The sequence below is a fragment of the Cebus imitator genome, unplaced genomic scaffold (assembly GCF_001604975.1).
Source record: "Cebus imitator isolate Cc_AM_T3 unplaced genomic scaffold, Cebus_imitator-1.0 Scaffold110, whole genome shotgun sequence".
Classification (NCBI taxonomy): Eukaryota; Metazoa; Chordata; class Mammalia; order Primates; family Cebidae; genus Cebus; species Cebus imitator.
The window spans coordinates 4799513-4821229 of NW_016107425.1; the positions used below are offsets into that span (position 1 = coordinate 4799513).

Consider the following 21717-nt stretch of genomic DNA (forward strand, 5'->3'; position numbering starts at 1 on the left):
AACCACTACTACACATAAAATTCACAACTAAGATTGTCATTTTTACAAATGCTATATTAATGTATTGACTAAATCTTAGAAACCAAGTAAATGATTTTTAAGATACACATATGAAACTTATTTCTTCAAATGAAAATGCCATGAATGTAAGACATACTATTATGTGTTCCATTTAGAAAAACCATGCCAATTAAATTATGGAAAGCCATTGACTATAAGATAAATCCCAAATTCAGAGACATTAAAATGGAAAATAAAATGTGCCTATAAGAATCAACATAGTATATCAGAATTCAAAATACTACACTGGCCCAAATATCCATATAATGCTGCAGTGGATAACCCTGGGTTCATTCAGAGTGGGGATGTGCTTGCGACTCTTTGTCGTTGCCAACTGAGCCTGAGAACAAAATTTTATGTTGATTTTGAAAAGGAGGCCGTAATCCCTTCTACGTGTTTTATGAAGGAGGATAAGGAACGCAGGTGCAGTTGCCTCTAGATTGTTAACAATGTTCAGAGCCTGTAAACTCAAAAGTATTTCCTGGAGTTGCTGAAGCGGAGCCCAAGATCAACATTCAGATACTCTGTAACGTCCCTGTGTTCTTCAGAGTGAATAAAACTGGATAAAGCATGCAACCGTGCTTTATTCTCATGGGAATGAGTGAAACAGACAGTGCTGATTCAGAAAGAGAGTTATATAATCATGAAACAGCAACAGAATCGTGAAGCTACTTTGAGAGAAAGTCTTTGGGACATAAACTCATAGGCTGCCAAATCTCAGGATAATCAGTGTCACTTACTGGTAAGGCAAATAAAGATGCAATGAAAGTATGGAGTCCCAGGAATCACTTTGTGCCTACCAGTTATCTCATGATAAAGTGTCTAAAAGTTACACAGGGAAAACAAAAAGAGTAGACAGTGCTTTGTTTGTTATTAAACAAATAGGCATCTGGCAAACAGCACTAGCTACTGAGCTGTTATAATAGAACCAATCCCTTCCTTATCTTCCTGAAAACAGCAATGAATGTGGCATTTCAAAAAGCCTGGGATATTTCTTTATATTACATACACTGAAGAGAGGATTTTAACTGTCCAAGCAGACCCTATGTTCTCCAATTAAAGGATCACACATGTAATCTCAGAAAGCAACCTTTATGAGATTGTTATTTATATAGTTCATTCTTGGATAGCTTTTTAATGAAGGCATCCTGAGCCATTTGAGGCTGAATTTTTTTTAAAAAAATCATTTAGAAGGTAGCTTATGTAGTTCTCCATGAAAATGTTCTGGAAATAGGCCTTGCAGAACCAGCAGCTTACACAACTTCTATTTATATAACAGGGTTTAACTGGATTCCCTTTTGAATTTTTATATCTAAAATACATATATCTTAAGTTTTCTTTGTTCTGTAACCTCTATGACTCCACAACACTGGATTGTATTTGTAAAAAGTTGATTACTGTAGCCTTTGAGTCTTTTATTCCCCTAAAGGTCATCAAAACAAATACTGACTTTATTACTTAATCATTTTTATTCATTCATAAACATCTATTAAGTGATGACCTATACAAAAATAAAAGGGGGTTTCTCCTACTAAACACAGTGCGAAAATACTCTAAAATATATGCAAAGTGTGAGAGAAGCTGGGAAGAGATGCAACCCATGAGATAAGTCCTTATCCAGGTGAGTTGATCAGGCCTGTGGGGCAGAATGGGGGAGTGTGTGTGTCTGTTGGAGTGGGGTAAGGAAAGGCTGTTCCAAGAAAAATCAAAGGCACAAGGCATGAGAGAAACAATGTGTTTAGGGAACTGCAAGGAAGTTCAGTCTGGGTGGAGTGGAAATGACTGGCCTGGCAGGAGATGAGAGAGGCAGACAGGGCCTTTTCAATGCCTGCACATTTATATTCTGCTCAGTGAGCAATGTGGGGCCACTGAGGATTGTTAAGGACAGTGATACAGTCAAGGGGGCAAGGTTAAATGAAGACAGACTAGGTAGGGCAGTGCTATGGTAGTCACCTAGATAACAATGTGCATCTGAACTCAGGCAGTGGTAACAGAGAAAGGGACAAACTGGATTTAGGAGGCAGAATCAACAGGGCTTGGTAACTAATTGAACCAGAGGCAATGGAGAGGGAAAGAAACTGGTCTGTTAGGGTTTAAGGTCTGATGACTGGGGAAGAATGACATTAACAGAGGTACAAAAGTAGAGAGAAACTGGTTTGGAAGTGAGGTGGGGAGGACTGTGGAAGTGAAGGGGGAGCCTGACTCACAAGAAAGAGAAGATCACTGATGGAGCAAGTCTCCTGAAAAGTCAAATATTGGAGATGGAATCCAGAGCAGAGCAATTAGCTTTGACTACAAGGAAAATCAATTTCCCCCTCCCTGAATTGGGAGGTAAGAGGAGAGAGGCTGGCTGTGCAGGACTGGTGGTGGAGCCTGGGGTCAGAAAGATTTGAGAATTCATGCCTGGAAGTCTACAGTCTCAGAGCATCAGGAAGTTCAGTTATGAAGCAAATGAGGAGTTTTGGGAATGTGCAGAATAGGAACTGGAGCTAAAATTGGCCAGGAATTCAGAGAAGGGCTGCTGGACTTGAAAGCAAGTTTCTTTTCTGGCTGATAAATTATAAATTCATACTATACCAGCCAGTGTCAAGCACATTAAGGTGATGAATATTTTATTTTTAAGTGAGTGGTTACGCTTTATCTAAATTTTTCACTTTATATGCAGTTTTACATTATCAGTGATGTTTACATCACATACTTTGCCAACTCAGAAAAAGATATCTTTAAAAAATCAATTGCACAAATTATACAACTTAGAATAGCTTTTCAGTTGTACTGCTCCACCTAGCATGATGGAAATAGGTGCTGTTTCCTATAGATAATTCTACAGGCACTGACATCTGCAGACATTTTTACTAGACATTGTTGTATTTTAATTACCTGTTTTAAAAATGATGAAATCCAAATGTAATGAACATTCAAAATATAATTAAAAGGCCATAAGTTGCATCTTGAAGACTATTTGTGCATAGCAGGATTCTAAGGAAGAACTAGGTGGGATATGCGGGAAAGGAGGCCTGGAGGGGTTCACAAGGGGTGCAGGGGCTTGGGCCTGAACCTTTAGGTCACAACAGAGAACAACATTTGCCTAGAATTGCGACAACCCTTAGAAATCTGCAACCCATTCCTCTGGGTATGGTGCTTGATAAGACAATTCAAAAGAACATCAGCTTCAGCATATTACACTATTTGTAAAGTCAAAAATGGTCCCAAGAAAAGTAACCTTGTAAGTGGGCCACAGATATTTATTTCTAGGCCATCTCCAAAGCTTTTGGTCCATCTTGACAAATGAAAGTGACAGAGTATAAGGCATGAATCACACTTTAATGAACAAAGGGCAAAACGGACTAGTTTTAAAGCCCTCTTGTGCAACTGGAAAAAAGACAATTTTATTACCATGACATCTGAGGTTGCTTTTAACCTGTGAACAACTCCTTCCACATTAACCTCTCTGTTAAAACAGAGATGAAAGACTGGATTAATTAATGGATCCCCAGTACAGTCTTATCAGTGAAGGCATTGGTCAGAACCAGGCTGCAAAGGACAGACAGGGTGGGAGAGGGTGGGCTACAGAGGCCCATATGGCACAGGCCAAGTGTCATGTTTCTCCTGGGAAATGACCTAGGTAAAAGCTGAAGTCATTCTCATTAGACCTGCCATTATTTAGACTAAAACTCTGGCTTACACAAGGAAATAAACACCCTGCTTCTCATCATGTTTACAGCATTCATAACTCCAATTTGAATGCCAGTAACAGAAACTGAGAAAGAAATCCATGATACGGGAAATTAAAGAAAAATTCACCATTAATCTTCATTATTCCTTTCAAGTCAAAACATTACCTTTAGAAATAAGCATGGATGAAAATAGCCAAGGAGCATGCCTGCAAAGCTTGCTGCAAATATAAGCCACGTTGGAGGTGATATGAACGTTACGGGAAATAAAATTTTGCTTGGGAAGGTGGCAATGACATTTCAGCTGCAGCTTCTCATTTGGGACTCTGATGAGTCAGTTCTCCAGCACAGTATTGGGCGATGAAGGGAGAGAACAGATGAACAAAATCAAAATGAAAGGAATGTAGGTAGGCAGGCAGCTGGGCAGGAAAAGTGTTTTCTTCCCCCATTTTTATGTTTAGGGTAACTAGAATGCACTCTTTTAAGTGACCAATATTTGTCTCACCAAGATGGTCTTAAACTTTTTGGTCCATATGATATGGAATTGAGAAATCAAACCCTAATTTTACCACTTCACTTTAAAGTACTTTGATTTATACTATTACATCATGAAAAGAGACTGCATAACACTGGCTATGATCATTAGCAAGAAATACATACAGGAGTACTTAAATTAGAAGGAATACTTATTACAAGAGTACCTTTAGTATCAAGGCAATATCTCTTCCCTTGTTGTTTAGTTATATCTAGTCAAAGCTACTAACCACCCTATAACTCTGGAGGAATAATCTATAACAAAGAGTGAGGTTTGGGTTCAGGTAAGCATTGACATTATGCTGGCCATTCCTAGTCTTCTTGTCCTGATTGAATGGATGTGTCACTGGTGACCACGGCAGGAAAGGCAGAAGAAATGCAGCAGGCACTTGCTGAAACACAGCTTTAAGCACTGGCCAAGGCTGGTAAGTGCCCAGTGGCCAGCAGACAGGAGTGAGGGAGGCACTAGGCAGCTGGGGAAGGGGCCCAGGTGCTAATGGCCTCTACAACTAGCTGCCCCAGAGGTGGTCACACAGGGGAGAATTTGCAGGGTCTTTGTGAGCCACATACTTAACCACACAAGTAGTTAACACAGTCAGAAGCATCATTTCAAACAGAATGACAAATGACAGAAAATTGGTGACCTAATTTCAAGAGTAAGAAAACTGTTAAAAATGGAGAGAAATACCATAAAAGCCTACTAGACATACATTGACCATACCGCAAATAATGTCCCTTAAAATGTGGGCGATAACTACAGGAAAAAACTGGTAAAATATGGTCATACTATAACAATACTGACTATTAGCAGGAGAATCACCAGGGCAATATAGTAATTTAATTCTGCTCCCATATCAATATTATAAAAATGGTTTATGTTAATTGGCACACAAAACAGTATTTTAAATAAACAAGTACAGAAAAAATAATCAATTCTCATGAAAATACATTCGCCACAATTCAATATAGGCCTTATTAACAGACCTTAAATTTCTTTATGGTTTCCTTTATGATCTATACATTTCCAATCACCACTATGTTTTTGAGGGAGAATTATATCCAAAATTTCAGAATGAATGCAAAACTTGCACAGAATTTGCTTAGAATCCTAAACAAACCATACTAATGCAAGAACACAAACACAATTTCTGGTATCAATGTTCTGTGCTGAGCTGAAATAGTGGCCCCTTACACAGAACCATCAATCTGAAACCCAGGAATCTGAATGTGGAAGTATCAAAGTTCTCAAAGCAATCTTTTGAATATTTTTATCAGATGCTACAAGGTACAGATTGTATAATAATAATGAAACAATAAATATAAGCATTAATTCAAAAACACTTTCCATTTCAAAATAGGAGTATTATAAAATATGTAATTTTAATGTTTAAGCTTCTTTTAAGTTTCAGAAGCAACTTTCTTTTTAATTTCTTTTCCTCTGATAGCTTTGCCTCCAAACTGAATCATGCTCAAGGTTCAAAAATGTCAAATGCCATAACCTAAAACACTTTTACTTAGAAAGTTAGCTTCATTACTTACATGAATGAGTTCACATTAAAATAACAATAGTAAAAAAAGAAAAAATCAACACAGTGAATCAATACTTTGAAATACCAGTCCCCTAAGGTTATGTTATGTAGGTATAATAGGAAAATAAACAAACAAATAATAAATGTTTGTGCAATAAAAACCACTTAAATTCCACAGCTGAGTGACAGAAAATTTCTATACCCACTTTATAGATAGGTAAGCTGAACACTGACAGAAAACCCTCAGACCAGTTCACAATATCTTGTGATCCCCAGTTCTTTGAAGCTAAGTCTGCAATAGAATATTTCCACACAACCAGGTTTCAATTTCTTTTTGACCTGGTTATAAGAGTGCCATATGAAGAAGTACTGTTAATATACATTACAATATGAATGCAAGTATTCCTATATTATGCTAAGAAAAAGGTTTGACTAAAATGCATGGGAAGTTATTAAAATATATAGTTAAAACCCTTTTTAAAATTCCAGTAAAAGAGATACTTATTTTCTCTTTCTTCACTGATTGCTGCTCTTGATACTGCCTTCCCTCAAGTACTTGGTCTACTTGGTTCTTCGTTTTCTAGTTTCTTAATGTGGAAGTTTAGATCTTTGACTTACGACCTTTTTCCCCCCTTCTAAATTTGCACTTAATGATACAAATTTCCTGATAAGTACTACTTTAGCCACATTCTCTGAATTTTGATACGTTGTATTTTCCTTTTCAATTAGTTCTAAATATTTTCTAATGTATCTTGTGATTTCTTCTTCAATCCATGAGTTATTTAGCTGTATGTTATTTAATTTACAAGTGGGAAATTTTTCAGATATCTGTTATTGATTTCAAATTTCATTCTGTTATGGCTGAAGGATATGCTTTGTATGATTTTAACCCATCTATATTTATTGATACAGTCATGTGACTTAATGATAGGGACACTCTTTGAGAAATGTTTCATTAGGTGAACATTATAGATTGTACTTACACAAAATCTAGATGGTATAACCTACTATGTACCTAGGCTAAATGGTCTAGCCTATTACTCCTAGGCTGCAAACCTGTACAGCATATTATTATACTGAATACTGTATGCCACTGTAACACAATCATATTTGTGTATCTAAACGTATCTAAACATGGAAAAGATAGGGTAAAAATATGGTATTATAATCTTATGGGACCACTGTCATAACTGCGGTCAGTTGTTAACTGAAACAGTTATATGATACGTGACTATATTTGTTTTATGGTCCAAAATATTGTGTATCTTGGTGAATCTTCCACGTTCACTTGAAAAGTATGTGTATCCTGCTGTTGGTGAGTGGAGTGCTCTGTAAATGTTAGGTCAAATTGGTTCATACTGTTGTTCAAGTCTTCAATATTATTACTAATTTTCTGCATATTCTATCACTGAGAGAGAAGGGTTGAAATCTCCAATTATAACTGTGAATCTATTTCACTGTCAGCTTAGCTGTTGCTTTATGTATTTTGCACCTGTTATTAGGTACATATAAATTTTAAACTGTTATATCTTCTTGATAAATTTTACCTTCTTCATTCCCAGTAATATTCCTTGTTCTAAAAATTATGTTTAAAAAAGTACAGTCACTCCAATTTTCTTTGAATTACTGTCTACGTGGTATATCTTTTTCTTTTACTTCTCTGTACCCTTTATATTTAATGTGGGTTTCCTGTACACAGCATATCATTGGATCTTGCTTTTTTATCCAATCTTACAATCTCTGCCTTTTAATGGTGTGTTTGGGTTATTTTCATTTAATGTAACTATCAACATGTTTTCTATGTATCCATTTGTCCTTTATTCCTTTTTTTTCTGTTACATACTCTGAATTAACTGCCTATTTCTTGTGATTCCATATGTCTCCACTGTTAGTTTATATCCGTTTCAGTTTTGTTCTAAGGTCTAGAACATATAAATCTTTTTTTTTTTTTTTGACAGAGTCTCACTCTATCATTCAGGTTGGAGTGCAGTGGTACAACCATAGCTCACTGCAGCCTCACACACCTGGGCTCAAGTGATCCTCCCACCTCAGCCTCCTATGCAGCTGGAACCACAGGTATGTGCCACCACCCAGTTAATTTTTTCTCTTTCTCTTTTCTTTTCTAAATAGAGATGGAGTCTTGACATGTTGCTCGGGCTAGTCTCGAACTCCAGGACTCAAACAGTCCTCCTACCTCGGCCTTCCAGAGTGCTAGAACTACAGGTGTGAGCCACCATGCCCAGTCTACAATATACTCCTTTAATTTACAGTCTACCTTCAAATAATATTATACCACTTCATGTATAGCACAAGAATCTTTTTTTTTTTTTTTTTGAGATGGAGTTTCACTCTTGTTACCCAGGCTGGAGTGCAATGGCGCGATCTCGGCTCACTGCAACCTCCACCTCCTGGGTTCAGGCAATTCTCCTGCCTCAGCCTCCTGAGTAGCTGGGATTACAGGCACGCACCACTATGCCCAGCTGATTTTTTGTATTTTTAGTAGAGACGGGGTTTCACCATGTTGACCAGGATGGTCTCGATCTCTTGACCTCGTGATCCACCCGCCTCGGCCTCCCAAAGTGCTGGGATTACAGGCGTGAGCCACCGCGCCCGGCAGCACAAGAATCTTACACATGAAGTATGCTTCCCCTTCCCCCATCCTCTAAGTCTGTTATTGTTATACATTTTGCTTGCAGAAACTACATAATACATAACCATTTTTGCTTTAAAAAGTCAACTATCTTTTAAAGATACTAAGGAAAAATATCTTTTAAAGTTACCCATGCTTACTATCTCTAGTGTTCTTTATTCCTTTGTGTAGTTCTAAATTTCCACCTGGTGTCATATTCCTTTTGACTGAAAAACTTACTGTAATATTCTTGTAGTAACGATCTCCAGGTGATAAATTTACTCAGCTGTTGTTTGTTTAAAAAATAAGTTTTTATCTCTGAAAAATATATTTGCTTGATATAGAATTCTAAGTTAACGGGTTTCTTTTCCTTCAGTTCTCTGAAGATGTCACTCCATTGTCTTGCATGTTTTTTGATGAGAATTTTGCTGCCATTCTTTCATTTTATGTGATGTGCATTCCCAAAATGCTTTTTAAAAAAAGAATTTGTAAGATGTGTGAGTACCAGTGAAAAAGGAAAAGAATGTTTCCTCTAAGTTGACATATTTGTCCTACACTAAAATAATCCTAAAAGATATTAACAAAGAAGATAGCAGAAATGTGCACTGTATTCTTGAGTGTGAGTTGTGTGCACATTTAAGGTTCTATAAAACCATAAACTATAAACACATTATGAAGCTAAAATGTGAAAATAAAATCTAAGAGAAACCAAACATATGCATAATTTCTAGATCCTACAGACATCCTCTATACATTATGTGAGGGATGAACAACCTCGCTTCTTAGACTGAGGCAAAGTATGGATTCTACTTGACTTATGATGGGATTCCATGTCAATAAACCTACCATAAATTGAAAATACCATCAGTTGAGAGTGGGGTTTCTACTTGTGATATTTTCAGTTTATGATGAATTTATACAGATGTAACGCAGTCCTAAATCTGGGACTGTACTGAATGAATACTGCTTTCACATCATAAGGTCAAAAATCATGAGCCACTGTAAACCAGGGGCCATCGGTATCACTTTAGGGTGAAAACTGTTCTTTCCCCAAATTTTCTCTCTCTCTCTGGCTGCTTTTACAGTTTTCTCCTTCACATTGGTTTTCAGCAATTTATCATGTGCCTTAATGTGGCTTTCACCATATTTTTTTTCTTGTGTAGTGTTCACTGCACTTTTGAATCTGTGACTTTTCATCAAATTTATATAATTTTTGGTCATTATAGCTTTAAATTGTATAATTAATTGCTCTCTCTCCTGGTTTCCCATCACTGTTCCTTCTGTGACCCAAATCACACTTACGTTAAGACTGCTTGCTTTTGTCCCACTGTTCACTGATGCTGTGTTTCATTTTTTTTTTTTAATTCTCTGTTCTTCATCTTAAATATATTCTATTTTATTTTCTGGTTTGCTACTCTTTTCTTCTGTGGTGTCTAATATGCTGTTAATATAATCCAGTGTATTTTTTATTTCAGGTATACTTTTCATCTCTAGAGATTCAATTTGGATTTTTTAAAACAGCTTCCATTTCTTTCCTTACTACAGCCTTTAGGCTACTGTTAATTTTCGTCACACTACTAATATGATACCCTCTTGAAGGGTCTTCACCAATGCTCCATGTGTTGTGACTTCTTTCTGTTTCTACTAGAGGGCAGAATGATTCTCTTTCAGCCTTCAGTGAGTTTCAGCCATTGTTTAGCCTATTGCTTTCTTGTGGTTTCCCAACAGTTTCTTCCCACGTATATGCAGGTAAGTCCTCGGCAAAAGATTCAAGAATGCTCTTCTGCAGACCTCCAGAATGCTTTTCCTGTGCAGCTCTGTCTCCTCAGACACTCTCTGCCCCACACATTTAAGCTGCTTTGCACCTCCTCCCAACCTCACCCAAATCTCTTTGTCCTTAACTGGGGTAGACACAAGACTCTGTTTGTGCTGTGGCCTGGAAACTGCCTCCAAGCAGTAAGAGTGATCTTAAGAATCATCATGTTGTTTGTGTTCCTTCTCTCAGTTATCACCATTTATACTACCTATTGATCAATGTCGGGCTGTGGTTTTATATACTTTTTCTGGTTTGCTAGTTGTTGAAGACGGGAAGGTAAATCTAGTCCTGCCATCATGACTGAAAGTAGAAATTTAGTTTATATTCTTGGTTCTACTGAATTGTTCATGTGTCAACCAGTGACTTCACTAGGATTCAGTTTCTACACATGTAAAATAAGATTAACTTAATCAGTAATTTTGGAGCCCCTTTACTCAGACTGAACTGCTTCAGTATTCTTCTGTCATCCATGTTCTATAAGCACATCTCACCCAGCAAAGTGTTGCTTCTACACTGTTGTATTCAGTAGGCTGTTCACTAAGATCTTGCAATAGGTGATTTCAGTTGACATTTACGCTTGTAGAGGGCACTGCTTATTTTTAAGCACACAGAATAAGTTTCTTATTTTGCATAAAAGCTCTCAATCCATGTGAACTGTATAGAGCTGTCCCCTTCCCTAGCTCCAGGGGAAGACCTGGATCTAAGCCAGTACATTCCCTTCTCCTGACTGGAGCTACTGGTGTGGAGATGGGCATATGATATAATTGGTTATATCTATATATCTATATCTATATATATCATTATATATAGTATAATGATATGATATAATTCAATGACTGCAAGGCCCAGAACCTTTGTTCCAACAGCCTGTCTTTGAGGCTGACTAGAATCTGGGAGGACACAGAGTTGGAGACTTTGACATCATCTTGTCACCAGAGGGAGCCTAAAAATGAAGAAAGAGCTGGGAAACACGGTTCTGGTAGCATTTTAAGCCCCCAAGTCAAAGGATATCTTCAATTAATGCTAGACTTTTTCTACTATGTGACACAACAAATTCCCTTTTCTTAGTCCAGTGTGGGCTGGGTTTTCTGACACTTACAATAAAAGTCTCTCAACTGTTCCATCAAATAGTAAATGTATTCATGGTTTCTAAATAGATTAAGAAAAACACACTAAAGTAATACAGTTGTGGAGTAATGAGCTGTAACAGCAACCATCAAAGCAAACTATCACGCCTCCTAGAGATGGACTTTTCTTTAAGAACAAGGGCCTGTGTGCCAGGTAGAGAACAAGATGAGATCAGGGTTGTGTCACATGCAAGAGGTGAAGTTCCAAACAAAGGCAGTTCTAAAAAGAGAAAGAGGGAGTATGATATTTTAGGCCTGATTTGGACAAATCCATTCACATGGATAGCTAAAATGTCACCTCTAATACAAAAGACTGGAGGATATCACCTAATGTGACAACAAGCCTTTGACAACCACAACCTAAAAATAGATGTGTTCTTTTAATTTTTAAGTTTGGATAATACCTTACAAAACACGCCAGTTCTATTTTTGCTCCCCAAAGAAAAAAAATATAGAAAATAAGCAGCTGATGACACAGTGGTTCTTCAACTGCTCGGCTACTGCCTTTTCCTTTACAGTTTTCATATTTTGTAACCAGAGGAATCTCAAGGTAAGTTAAGACAAGGGATTAGAAAACCTGAAAAAAAAACCCGTTAGTATGTTGCTCTTAAAAAAAATAATTTATGGTTTTCAGCTACCAACAGTTCTTGTGTGGTAAAAATATTGAAAAACCATTGCTTGTCTTATTTTCTCTTATTTTTTAACCTATATTCCAGTTTCTTTGTTATATATGCATGTTTCTTTTTCTACTCTCTACCCTTGGGCTCTCTGATGAAGGCAACGATATTTTTGTGTCATGTACTATTACATAACAAATGATGAACACTGACTAATGATACTAAGTTTGCTGAGATATAGAGTACTTGACAATACAGACAATAACTGAGGCAAGATGATAAGACATGTATGCATTCTTTAGGCACATGCTTTGACCATCCTACTAACAGTCACGGTAAACTTCACTCTTAATAGGACTCTGTCCTCTAGTGAATGTTGACATAGTGGGTCACAGAAAAGATGAACTGTGATAGTATAATCTGTCAGTTAAAGAAGGTATGAAACAAAGAGACATGAATATTACATATGGTATTTCTCCTATCAACTTACAAAATAAGCAAATGAGAATTAAGACTCAATCCTCAGTTAAATCTGGAAGGGCTGAGTGAATATAAGATAGAAGAGACTACGAGAAGGGGCTTTATAGTACCAACATGTCAGATGGGGGAAAAACCAACCCTTGAAGGTTGGACTATTGTATGAACATATAAACTGAAGTGTTAAGAATTTTACAGGCCAGGTGCAGTGGCTCACGCCTGTAATCCTAGCACTTTGGGAGGCCAAGGCAGGCAGATTACCTAAGGTCAGGAGTTCAAGACCAGTTTGACCAACATGGTGAAACCCCATCTCTACTAAAAACACAAAAACATGGTGTTGGCGTGGTGGCGTGTGCTTGTAATCCCACCTACTTGGGAGGCTGGGGTGGGATTATGAGAGCACTTGAACCCAGGAGGCGGGGGTTGCAGTGAGCTGAGATCATGCCACTGTACTCCAGCCTGGGCAACAGAGTGAGACTCTGTCTCAAAAAAAAAAAAAAAAAAAGAATTTTAGAAGACGTGACTTTAAAAAATTATTTCATTTTTAATTGACAAAAATTTATTGTGTACAATATGATGTTCTGAAATACATATACATTGTGAAATGGCTAAATTGAGCTAATTAATGTATGCATTACCTTGCATGTTTATCGTTTTTCGTGGTGAGAACATGAAATCTACTCTCAGAGAGATTTTCAAGAATACATTGTTATTAACTGTAAGAGGTGACTTACAAATTGTATATACACACACACACACACACACCTTAAAGAAAGCATGGTATTTATATACAATGGAATATTTATTCAGCCTTAATAAAGGAGATGCTGCCACATAGGACACCATGGGATGAACCTGGAGGACATGATATTAAGTGAAATAAGTCAGTCACAGAAGGACAAATATTGCATGATTCCACTTATATGAGGTATCTATAATAATCAAACTCACAGAACAGAGAGTGGTTGCTGCGACGGAGGAGGGAGAAATGGGGAGCTGCTGTTCAATGCATATAAAGTTTCCCTTATAATAGATGAGTAACTTCTAGAAATTTGTGAGTGGGCAACACTATGTCTTTACTTAACAATGCTGTGTTGCGCAGTTAAAGTTTTTTTTTGTTTTTTTGGACACAGGGTCTTGCTCTCTATCACCCAAGCTGTACTGCAGTGGTGCAATCACAGCTCACAGCAGCCTCAACCTCCTGGGCCCCAGTGACCCTCCCAGCTTAGCCTCTGGAGTAGCTAGGACCACAGGCATGTGCCACCATGGCCAGCTAATTTTTGTACTTTTTATAGAGACAGAGTTTTGGCGTTGCCTAGGCTGGGCTCAAACTCCTAGCCTCAAGTGATCTGCCCATCTCAGCCTCTTAAAGTGCTGGGATTACAGGCATGAGCCACTGCACCTGGCCTTAAATATTTAAGAGGGGAGATCTCCTGTGACATGTTCTTATCACAAAAAAAAAATCTCTCTCCAAAGTTTAAACTACCCTCTGTTGAATTATACTTTGCATACTCACTTGTGACTGTCATTCTGTTTCAGGCAGAGATGCCATTTATATTTGTATATGAAACACAGAACCATTAAAAATATGGCATTATTATATACATATGGCACAAAAAGCTAAAGGTATTTTGCCAGTGTTTCTGCATAAAACCATTCCTTTTTTTTTTTTTGAGATGAGATCTTGCTCTGTCTCCCAGGCAGTGGTGTGATCACAGTTCACTGCAACCTCTATCTCCTGATTCATGTGATCTTCTCACCTCAGCCTTCTGAGTAGCTGGGACCACAGGTGGACAATACCACACCCAGCTAATGTTTTAAATTTTCTATAGAGATGAGGTCTCTCTCTGTTGCCCAGACTGGTCTTAAACTCCTGGGTTCAAGTGATCCTCCTGCCTCAGCCTCCCAAAGTGTAGGGATTCTAGGCGTGAGCCGTTGTGCCTAGTCCCAAACCCTTCCTATGTTCTCCTCAACATTCCCATTATATTGACATTTGCTTTCTTTTCAGTCAGTTTGCATATGTCAAGCAGTCAAGGACCACATATTACATATTACTATGTCTCCTATCATGTCTAACAGAGTGGCCTGCACACAACAGTTGTTTGATAAATACTTGAGGGAAGAGAAAAGGGGGAAACGGAGCACATGTGTGCTAGGAAAGCCTGGAGAATCTTGTTTTAGGTTAATGAATATTGTGGGCAAGATGTTTCAACACTGTTAAGGATATTTTTTTCTTTGAAAAGATTGAATCAGTATGTTCAACAGCAACTTTTCATACATATATTAAAAGAGCAATCTTTTCAGGGACCACATGGACATAGGATAAGAGGCTGGAAAGGAAGGTGTTTCCAAAACATGTCTTCCTCATTTAAAACATTAAAAAAATGATACAGTAGAAAGTTTGAATGGAAGAGATTAAAAACATACTGTTATGTAATTTGCATCAGCAAGGCAGTATAATAGAGAGATGCCAAATTTGGAACATAGGGAATAAAGACAGATTACAAAACATCTTGAGACTAAAAGGCCATGGTCTGTGAGAATAATGTATCATGGGTTTCTCTTAAGTATAGCAATTTAAATTCTCTAGTCCTATAAATTTCCTGCTGTCATGAGAATGGATTTTCAAGTAACAACCACCGAAGGTCCCCCCCATGTCACAGTGTGTACTCATTTATTTAGTCGTTCGTCAAATGCTTCTTGAGCATCTGCTAGTTACAGCCATTTTACGAAACACCGGGAAAGGGCAAGGAAGAATGGAGGGGGGTAAGGCGGTGTTGTGAAGGTTGGTGGGGATAATACAAAAGAGGTGATAGGCACTGTTTCTGAATATGACACTTCACTGCTGTTAATATAAACAGTTTTAGATATTCTTTCATATATGGTTAATTTTAGTTCCCTTTCAAATCAATGTATTGAAAATTTGTCTCTATATGAAACTTCAATAAGATTTTAATGAAAAATTGAACACTTATAATAAATCTAATGCTCACAATACACTATAATTCAATCTAAGAATTTTATAGCTGTAAGAGAACCCTTAGACCATGTGGTTTAACTTCACAGTTCATATTAAAATTATGTTTATTTGTTCATTCATTTTGTATTTATTTTATTATAAATGTGAACCAAATTAAAGATCAAAGGGGGCTTGGATTTGCCCATGTCCTTGGGAGGAAAGGAAAGACTGCTCTCAGCAGGAGTGCTGGCCACTGCGGCCCTTCCGCTCATCAAACAGGACAACGTCCAGTCTGTTGGCCAGGATTGCTGGGTTCAATATTATCTCTTTTTCCTAGTAGGTCTTCAATCGGTAATTTAATTAACTATTATAAGGTTCATGTTACAGTGTTATTTTAATTACAGTATCAATTCACATTTCAGGATTCATTGTTTGCCTGTTATCTTGGCAACATTAAATCTACTAATATCTCATATCTTTCATTTATATGCAGAATGCAAGTACCTGAAACTAAAATCAACAATTTGAGACCGCCTTAAAAAAATTAAACTCATATTTTTAGTATCTACTCACTATAATTCTTAATGTTGTTTTCTTTTAATTATTTAATTTTCTTAAGTAGGCTAGCTTCTGTTATTATATTACATCTACTCTTGATTTTATTGTATAGAGCTATCTGCATTAAGCAACAAGCCAAAGGAAACATTTAACAGTTTAATTTGAAAAGAGTAAAATAAATATAAAGGATTTCACTGTATTCTGTAGTGCATGAAAAATGTAGCTATTCTTTTTTTTTTTTGAGACAGAGTTTCGCTCTTGTCCCCCAGGCTGGAGTGCTGTGGCACTTAGCTCACTGCAACCTCTGCCTCCCAGGTTCAAGCAATTCTCCTGCCTCAGCCTCGAGAGTAGCTGGGACTACAGGCGCATGCCACCACCCTCAGCTAATTTTCATATTTTTAGTAGAGACGGGGTTTCACTACGTTGGCCAAGATGTTCTCGATCTCCTGACCTCATGATCCACCTGCCTCGGCCTCCCGAAGTGCTGGGATTACAGGCGTGAGCCACTGCACCCGGTCACATGTAGCTATTCTTATGTAACATCTAACTCTGCCTGAGAGCGAGGCACAGCCCCCACAATCACGCTAAGATTTTCAGTCACATCATAATCTCTGCAACTGGGCAGGAAGAAGAGGATTCAGATGAACCCTTAAGTATAAATATATGTCAGTATGGATTCAGAAAAAAAAAAAAACACTAGGGATAATCTGTAGTAACAAAAATAGTGGCTACCATGTATCTACATGTATTGGGAACTCAATTTTTCCAATGTAGAGAGAGCAAGCAATCTGCCCAAGGTGGTGCATATAATAAGCAAGGTCTTGAGGGTAATGACTGGGTCCTATTTATCATTTTACCCAGAAAACCTCAGAATGTAGGGCGCAATCACTGCTGGAGGGGTGCCTAAGTTTTATTTTTAATCTTAAGAGGTTGTTTCGTTTTGCGCTCTCTCTCTCTCTCTCTCTCTCTCTCTCTGTATATGTGGCGAGGGGGATTAGGATGAGGTAGTTCTTAAAATGAGAGGTTGATTGGGGGGGACAGTTACAATTATTTTCATTCTAATTGATGTAGATGACTTATAGTGTTAGCTAATAGTTTTTAGAGGATTTGGTACATTTATCTGTAAAATAACCTCCCTAAGGGATAAAACTATCCTTGTGACAGATGCTTTCTCAAATCCTTATAAGTAACAATAGAGAGAGAGAGAGAGAGAGAGAGAGAGAGAGAGAGAGAGAGAGAGAGAGAGGCTGTTACCTAACACAGCAAAATGGAAACCATCCTGTTTTATTCTAAAAACCCCCTGAACCCAAAAAAGAAACAAACCCCTGTCTGTAGGCTGATGTTAGGTCCAGTTGGTTTGTTTGGCTTTCACCTTGGTGATTGCTTTCACCACAGGTAGAAGGCATTCTTGGCTTCAGCCCCTAAAATAAGGTTTGACAGCTGTTTGACTCCACAGAGCAGTATTACATAACAAGGCAGTTAAAGCAGCAAAAAAGAAAACCACATTGAAATGAGGCTTTGGTGAGTGGGCTCTTGGTTATACAGAATACACTTTTACCAGCATAAAAAAATAGTTAATGGCAAGGATGTATGAATGATTATCATCATGGAAATGCCATGGGTTATCCCCACATAAATTTCTGAACTGTACATGCATACATATGTATATCACAAGCAGTGACCTTCTAAGTGAGCGTCTGTGTGGGAGAGAACTGCTCCTGCCACAGTCTGAATTCTCTTTGGGATGTTCTTGGAAGTCAAGTATGATTTTCCTCCCTTTTTTCTTTTCTAATTTTTATAATGCCACCCCACAGAAACATTTTTTAAATAACAGAGAATGATTTCAATGAAAAGAGTCAATTCTAAGACTTTTGACCTTATTAGCAACTCTAAATAATATGTAATACAACTCATTGTCTAAAATGAGCCCTTTCTTGAGCATAAATACTCTTTTTTAAGAACAAGTCCAAGCTGATTTTCATTATTTTTCAGCTCCAGAGAAGGAAGAAGCTTCTATTTTTTTAAAGCAAAAAAACCCCCAAACAAACAGACAACAAAACCCCAAGTATCTTTAAAGCAGTTTAGATACAAGGTAGGAGTCACAATTGATCGCAGAGTCAGCACTTTCTGGTGTATAGAATTCACTCATTAAAGTCACATGTTAAAATTGAGAAACAACTGGAAGATACAACCAAAAAAAGAGAGTGTTTATGAAAATTCTTGAATTGATAAAAAGCATGTATAATGAACTTGACTTAGCACTCAAATAACATTCTTAGTTGGTCAATCTGTTTTGCTGAACAAATCACAGCGTACATCTTCGGAGATATATTTAAGACCTCAGCCATTTCTAAACAGTGTACATATAATTTCTTATTTATTAGCAGCCTAAATGACTTCTTTTGTGACATAAATTCATATTGGTAAAAGGATTTATTTGGGGTCATTTTCCTGATAAAAATTCTGTCAGACTGGGTTGTATATCATGCAAGAGGAAACTGAGGCCTAGAAGTCTGCATGTATTGATTAGGTTCCTAAATGAAAAATGTAGTGAAAGCTAGATACACATATGATATCTGTTTTCTATCAGGTATTTAATCTACTAATTTGCCTCTATTTCATTTTAAATCACGATATTGGCTGAAAGGTAAAGTCCTTAATATGTTTAAAGTGGAAGGAGAAAATGTTATTTAGTTTATTTGAAAATATTAGCAATTTTTACATAGCCCATATGTTTAGGAAACATTATCAAGTAATTTCTCCTTTATCCCAAAATGATCTAAAGATCACAGAAACCTATTCCTCACTATGGAAAATGCAGAGCATATTACAGGAGTTGGTATTTAGCATTTGAGTAAAATAAATACTGGTGTTAAAAATCAGAATAAATTGCAAATATGGAATGAAATTATCTAGTTCAGAGCCTGGTGCATTATAGGTGCTGAATAAATTAATAAATAAATGAAAGATCACAATTTCCAGCTTTATCACATTTTGAAACCAACTTATTCTTTTTCTAAAATAAAACCTCAATGGTATTTTTGTCTAAACTAATAATATTCATGTCTCAAGAACCACATCATAAAGTTGTCTAACTACTGGGAAGTTACTACAGAAATGTCAGTGCATCTATCTATTAAATGTAACTGGGTCTCCTTATGCATGACCTCATGTTGTTTAATCTCTGAATTAGACTGCAAAGAACAGAACTTCAAGGCCTTATATCATGCTATAAATACAGGCAAGATCTACATACAGCTTGAATCAACACACATATCACCTTGAAAGAAAATTCAAGAACAGTTGATAAACCACATTACACAATAATTAAAAACTACACATACACACACATACATGGTGAAAGCAAATACTCAAAAAGTGAAGAGAAGCTGCTAGTGTCAGCAGCATCAACAGTCCCAAGGTAGCCATCCTCCTTCCATCACGGTCAATTCATTAACGGGAGAAAAGACAGAAACTATGGGAAATGCAAACCATCTGCTCAATCCAGATGCAATAGCACATGCCTCTTATATCCAAAGCTTTTTACCAGAAACAGAGATGAGATCTTATCCTCTCATAAAATATCCAACAGAGGTATTTAGACACATTTGTATCACAAATAACAATGCCAAAAATCATTAACTGAGACCTTTTAAACACTAGTCAAGACTTTTACCAGTGAGTATACATTGATGAAACAGAATATTAAAACAGCATTAGAGAAAAACAGGGTTGGATTTCCATTAGCTTTATTCAGCTATTCCTTAGTAAAATCAGGCTTAAAACATCTCATTCCTTAAATAGCAAGAACATTTTAGTCAAGTCATCCTAGTTTTAAAAAGACATAAGAAGATATTCCTTTAATATTATATATTTCAAGTAATGTGCATTTCTTAATTATAAAAAGCTAAAAGCAAATATTCTTACCTTGAAATTGTGAATCTTTTCATATTTTGGAATTTGCTCGTTTTCTTTCAGAGTTGCTCTTCTAACAAGTGATGTCAACTGCGAATAAGCAAAGAGTTTCAGAGGTTGCCAGATTGTCACAGACGACTTTGGAGAACCCAGTTTCATTCCCAAGGCTGCTATCAATAAATCTTGCTGACGGCCCTCTTGTTTTGATTTGTGAACTGCAGCTCTATTAGTTTTCCTCCCCGACCAAGACTCTTTGGATGGCATTTTGGAATTCACAGGGAGAGAAAACCTATAGTGGTCTATGTCTGTCGATGAAGTCTATTCAGCTAACACATGAGCATTCTGCCAGGCAGCACAGAACCCTAACCTACAGAGAGCTGCAGAGAAACACCACGGAGAGGTGGAGGAGGAAGATGAAGCACTTCTTAAACAGAGGTCGACTAAGCAGCAAATTCTTCTTTCTTCCTTTTTTTCTTAAAGGGATCTATATTCTAGCTTCCAAAAACTTGAGTCTGAACAGAAATAAAAACAGTCGATGCTAACATACAGAACACTCAGCATCTCTCTTTATCTTTTTTTAAAAGGCATGCAATTTTGACAAATGATACATTTCTAAAAGCTTTCTTCTCTATTCAAGATATTAATGTCCATTCTGAATGAAAGATGCCTACATACTGCCTGCAATCAGTTTCTAGCAACAGACACCCCGTGAAGCCCCTGGCAGAGAAGGTGGTGGAAGGGAGGGATTTGACAAGGAAGGCTGCATTAGACTGGCCACGGTAAGAAAGGAGCTAACCAATGAAAATCAAGCAACAGTATTTAAGTACTGTATTCCTCAACTCACTCTGTCTCTCTGTTTCTCCCTCCTCTCATGTAAGAGTTTCTTGCTGGCTCAAGGCAAAAAAAAAAAAAAAAAAAAAAAAAAAAAAAGAAAGAAATCAGTGGGAAGGTAATGAGAAATGAATGAGTCATGCGTTATTGCAAAATGGATTTTTTAACCTATTAAAAGCAGAGGAAAATTAACATACATACAGCATTAGGTTTTAAAAATAATGTACCACTGCCAGGTAAATTATGAAAGGCTAATCTGTATCCTTTGCTCATTATGGACTGAGGTTAGGTAACCAAAACCCAATTTTATTAAAGATGAGAAAAAACTGATAAAAGTATTTTGATGAAAAATAAAAGCAAGGTATCACACTATTTTCATGCAGAACAAGGAGCATGCATATCACATTGCTAACAGCTTGGCATGGTCGGTTTTGTCTCTATACTATGATAGTTTTGTTGTGAGCTAGACTGACATAGAAGAAACCACTATTTTAATTCCCCAGTCTCAACATTTTTTTTTTTTTTTTAAATTCTGTGACCTCTGTGGAAGCTAGTTGGGAATAATTCCTTATTTGCACAGGTCCCAGTTGTAACTATTTATAGGATTCAGATTTTTTTTTGTTTGCTGGTGTAGAAACAGGGTGGCTAGGTGAGAGACTTAGCACAACAGCCGATTTAGGAGCAATACCTGTATTTTTTCACTAAGATGCTACAGGACGCTTAAATTTCCCATTTTGGTTCCCTAACTACCTCCAATCATCTGTTTCTCATGCTATAATAATTAAGTTTGACCAATTATAATGCCAATGTTACATTGTATTTAAAGCATCTAAAATTCTATGTATTTAAACAGATTCAGTATATTTGTAGTGTAAACAATTTATCTCAGATTTCATAATCTACAGGCGTTATGTTCCCAGTGGATATTCTAGTTTAATTAGAGCATGAAGTGGTTTTTAAGCTATGCTAGATATTGAAAATAACAAATGAT

At 36.9% G+C, this 21717-nt stretch overlaps 1 protein-coding gene across 6 annotated transcripts in view; it reads right to left on the reverse strand.

Annotated features, from left to right (window-relative positions):
* CHN1 (chimerin 1) overlaps positions 1–21717 on the reverse strand; it is a 198596-nt gene that overhangs the window by 26342 nt on the left and 150537 nt on the right. For 3 of the 6 annotated variants that reach the window (XM_017538262.2, XM_017538263.2, XM_017538266.2), the window contains one exon: positions 19908–19985. In XM_017538262.2, coding sequence (XP_017393751.1) covers positions 19908–19985 — 78 coding nt within the window. Of the gene's footprint in view, positions 1–3456; positions 3465–7239; positions 7255–19334; positions 19425–19907; positions 19986–20741; positions 20794–21717 lie in introns of those variants that run through there. The other 3 variants (XM_017538265.2, XM_017538267.2, XM_037741915.1) reach the window with 3 other exon arrangements.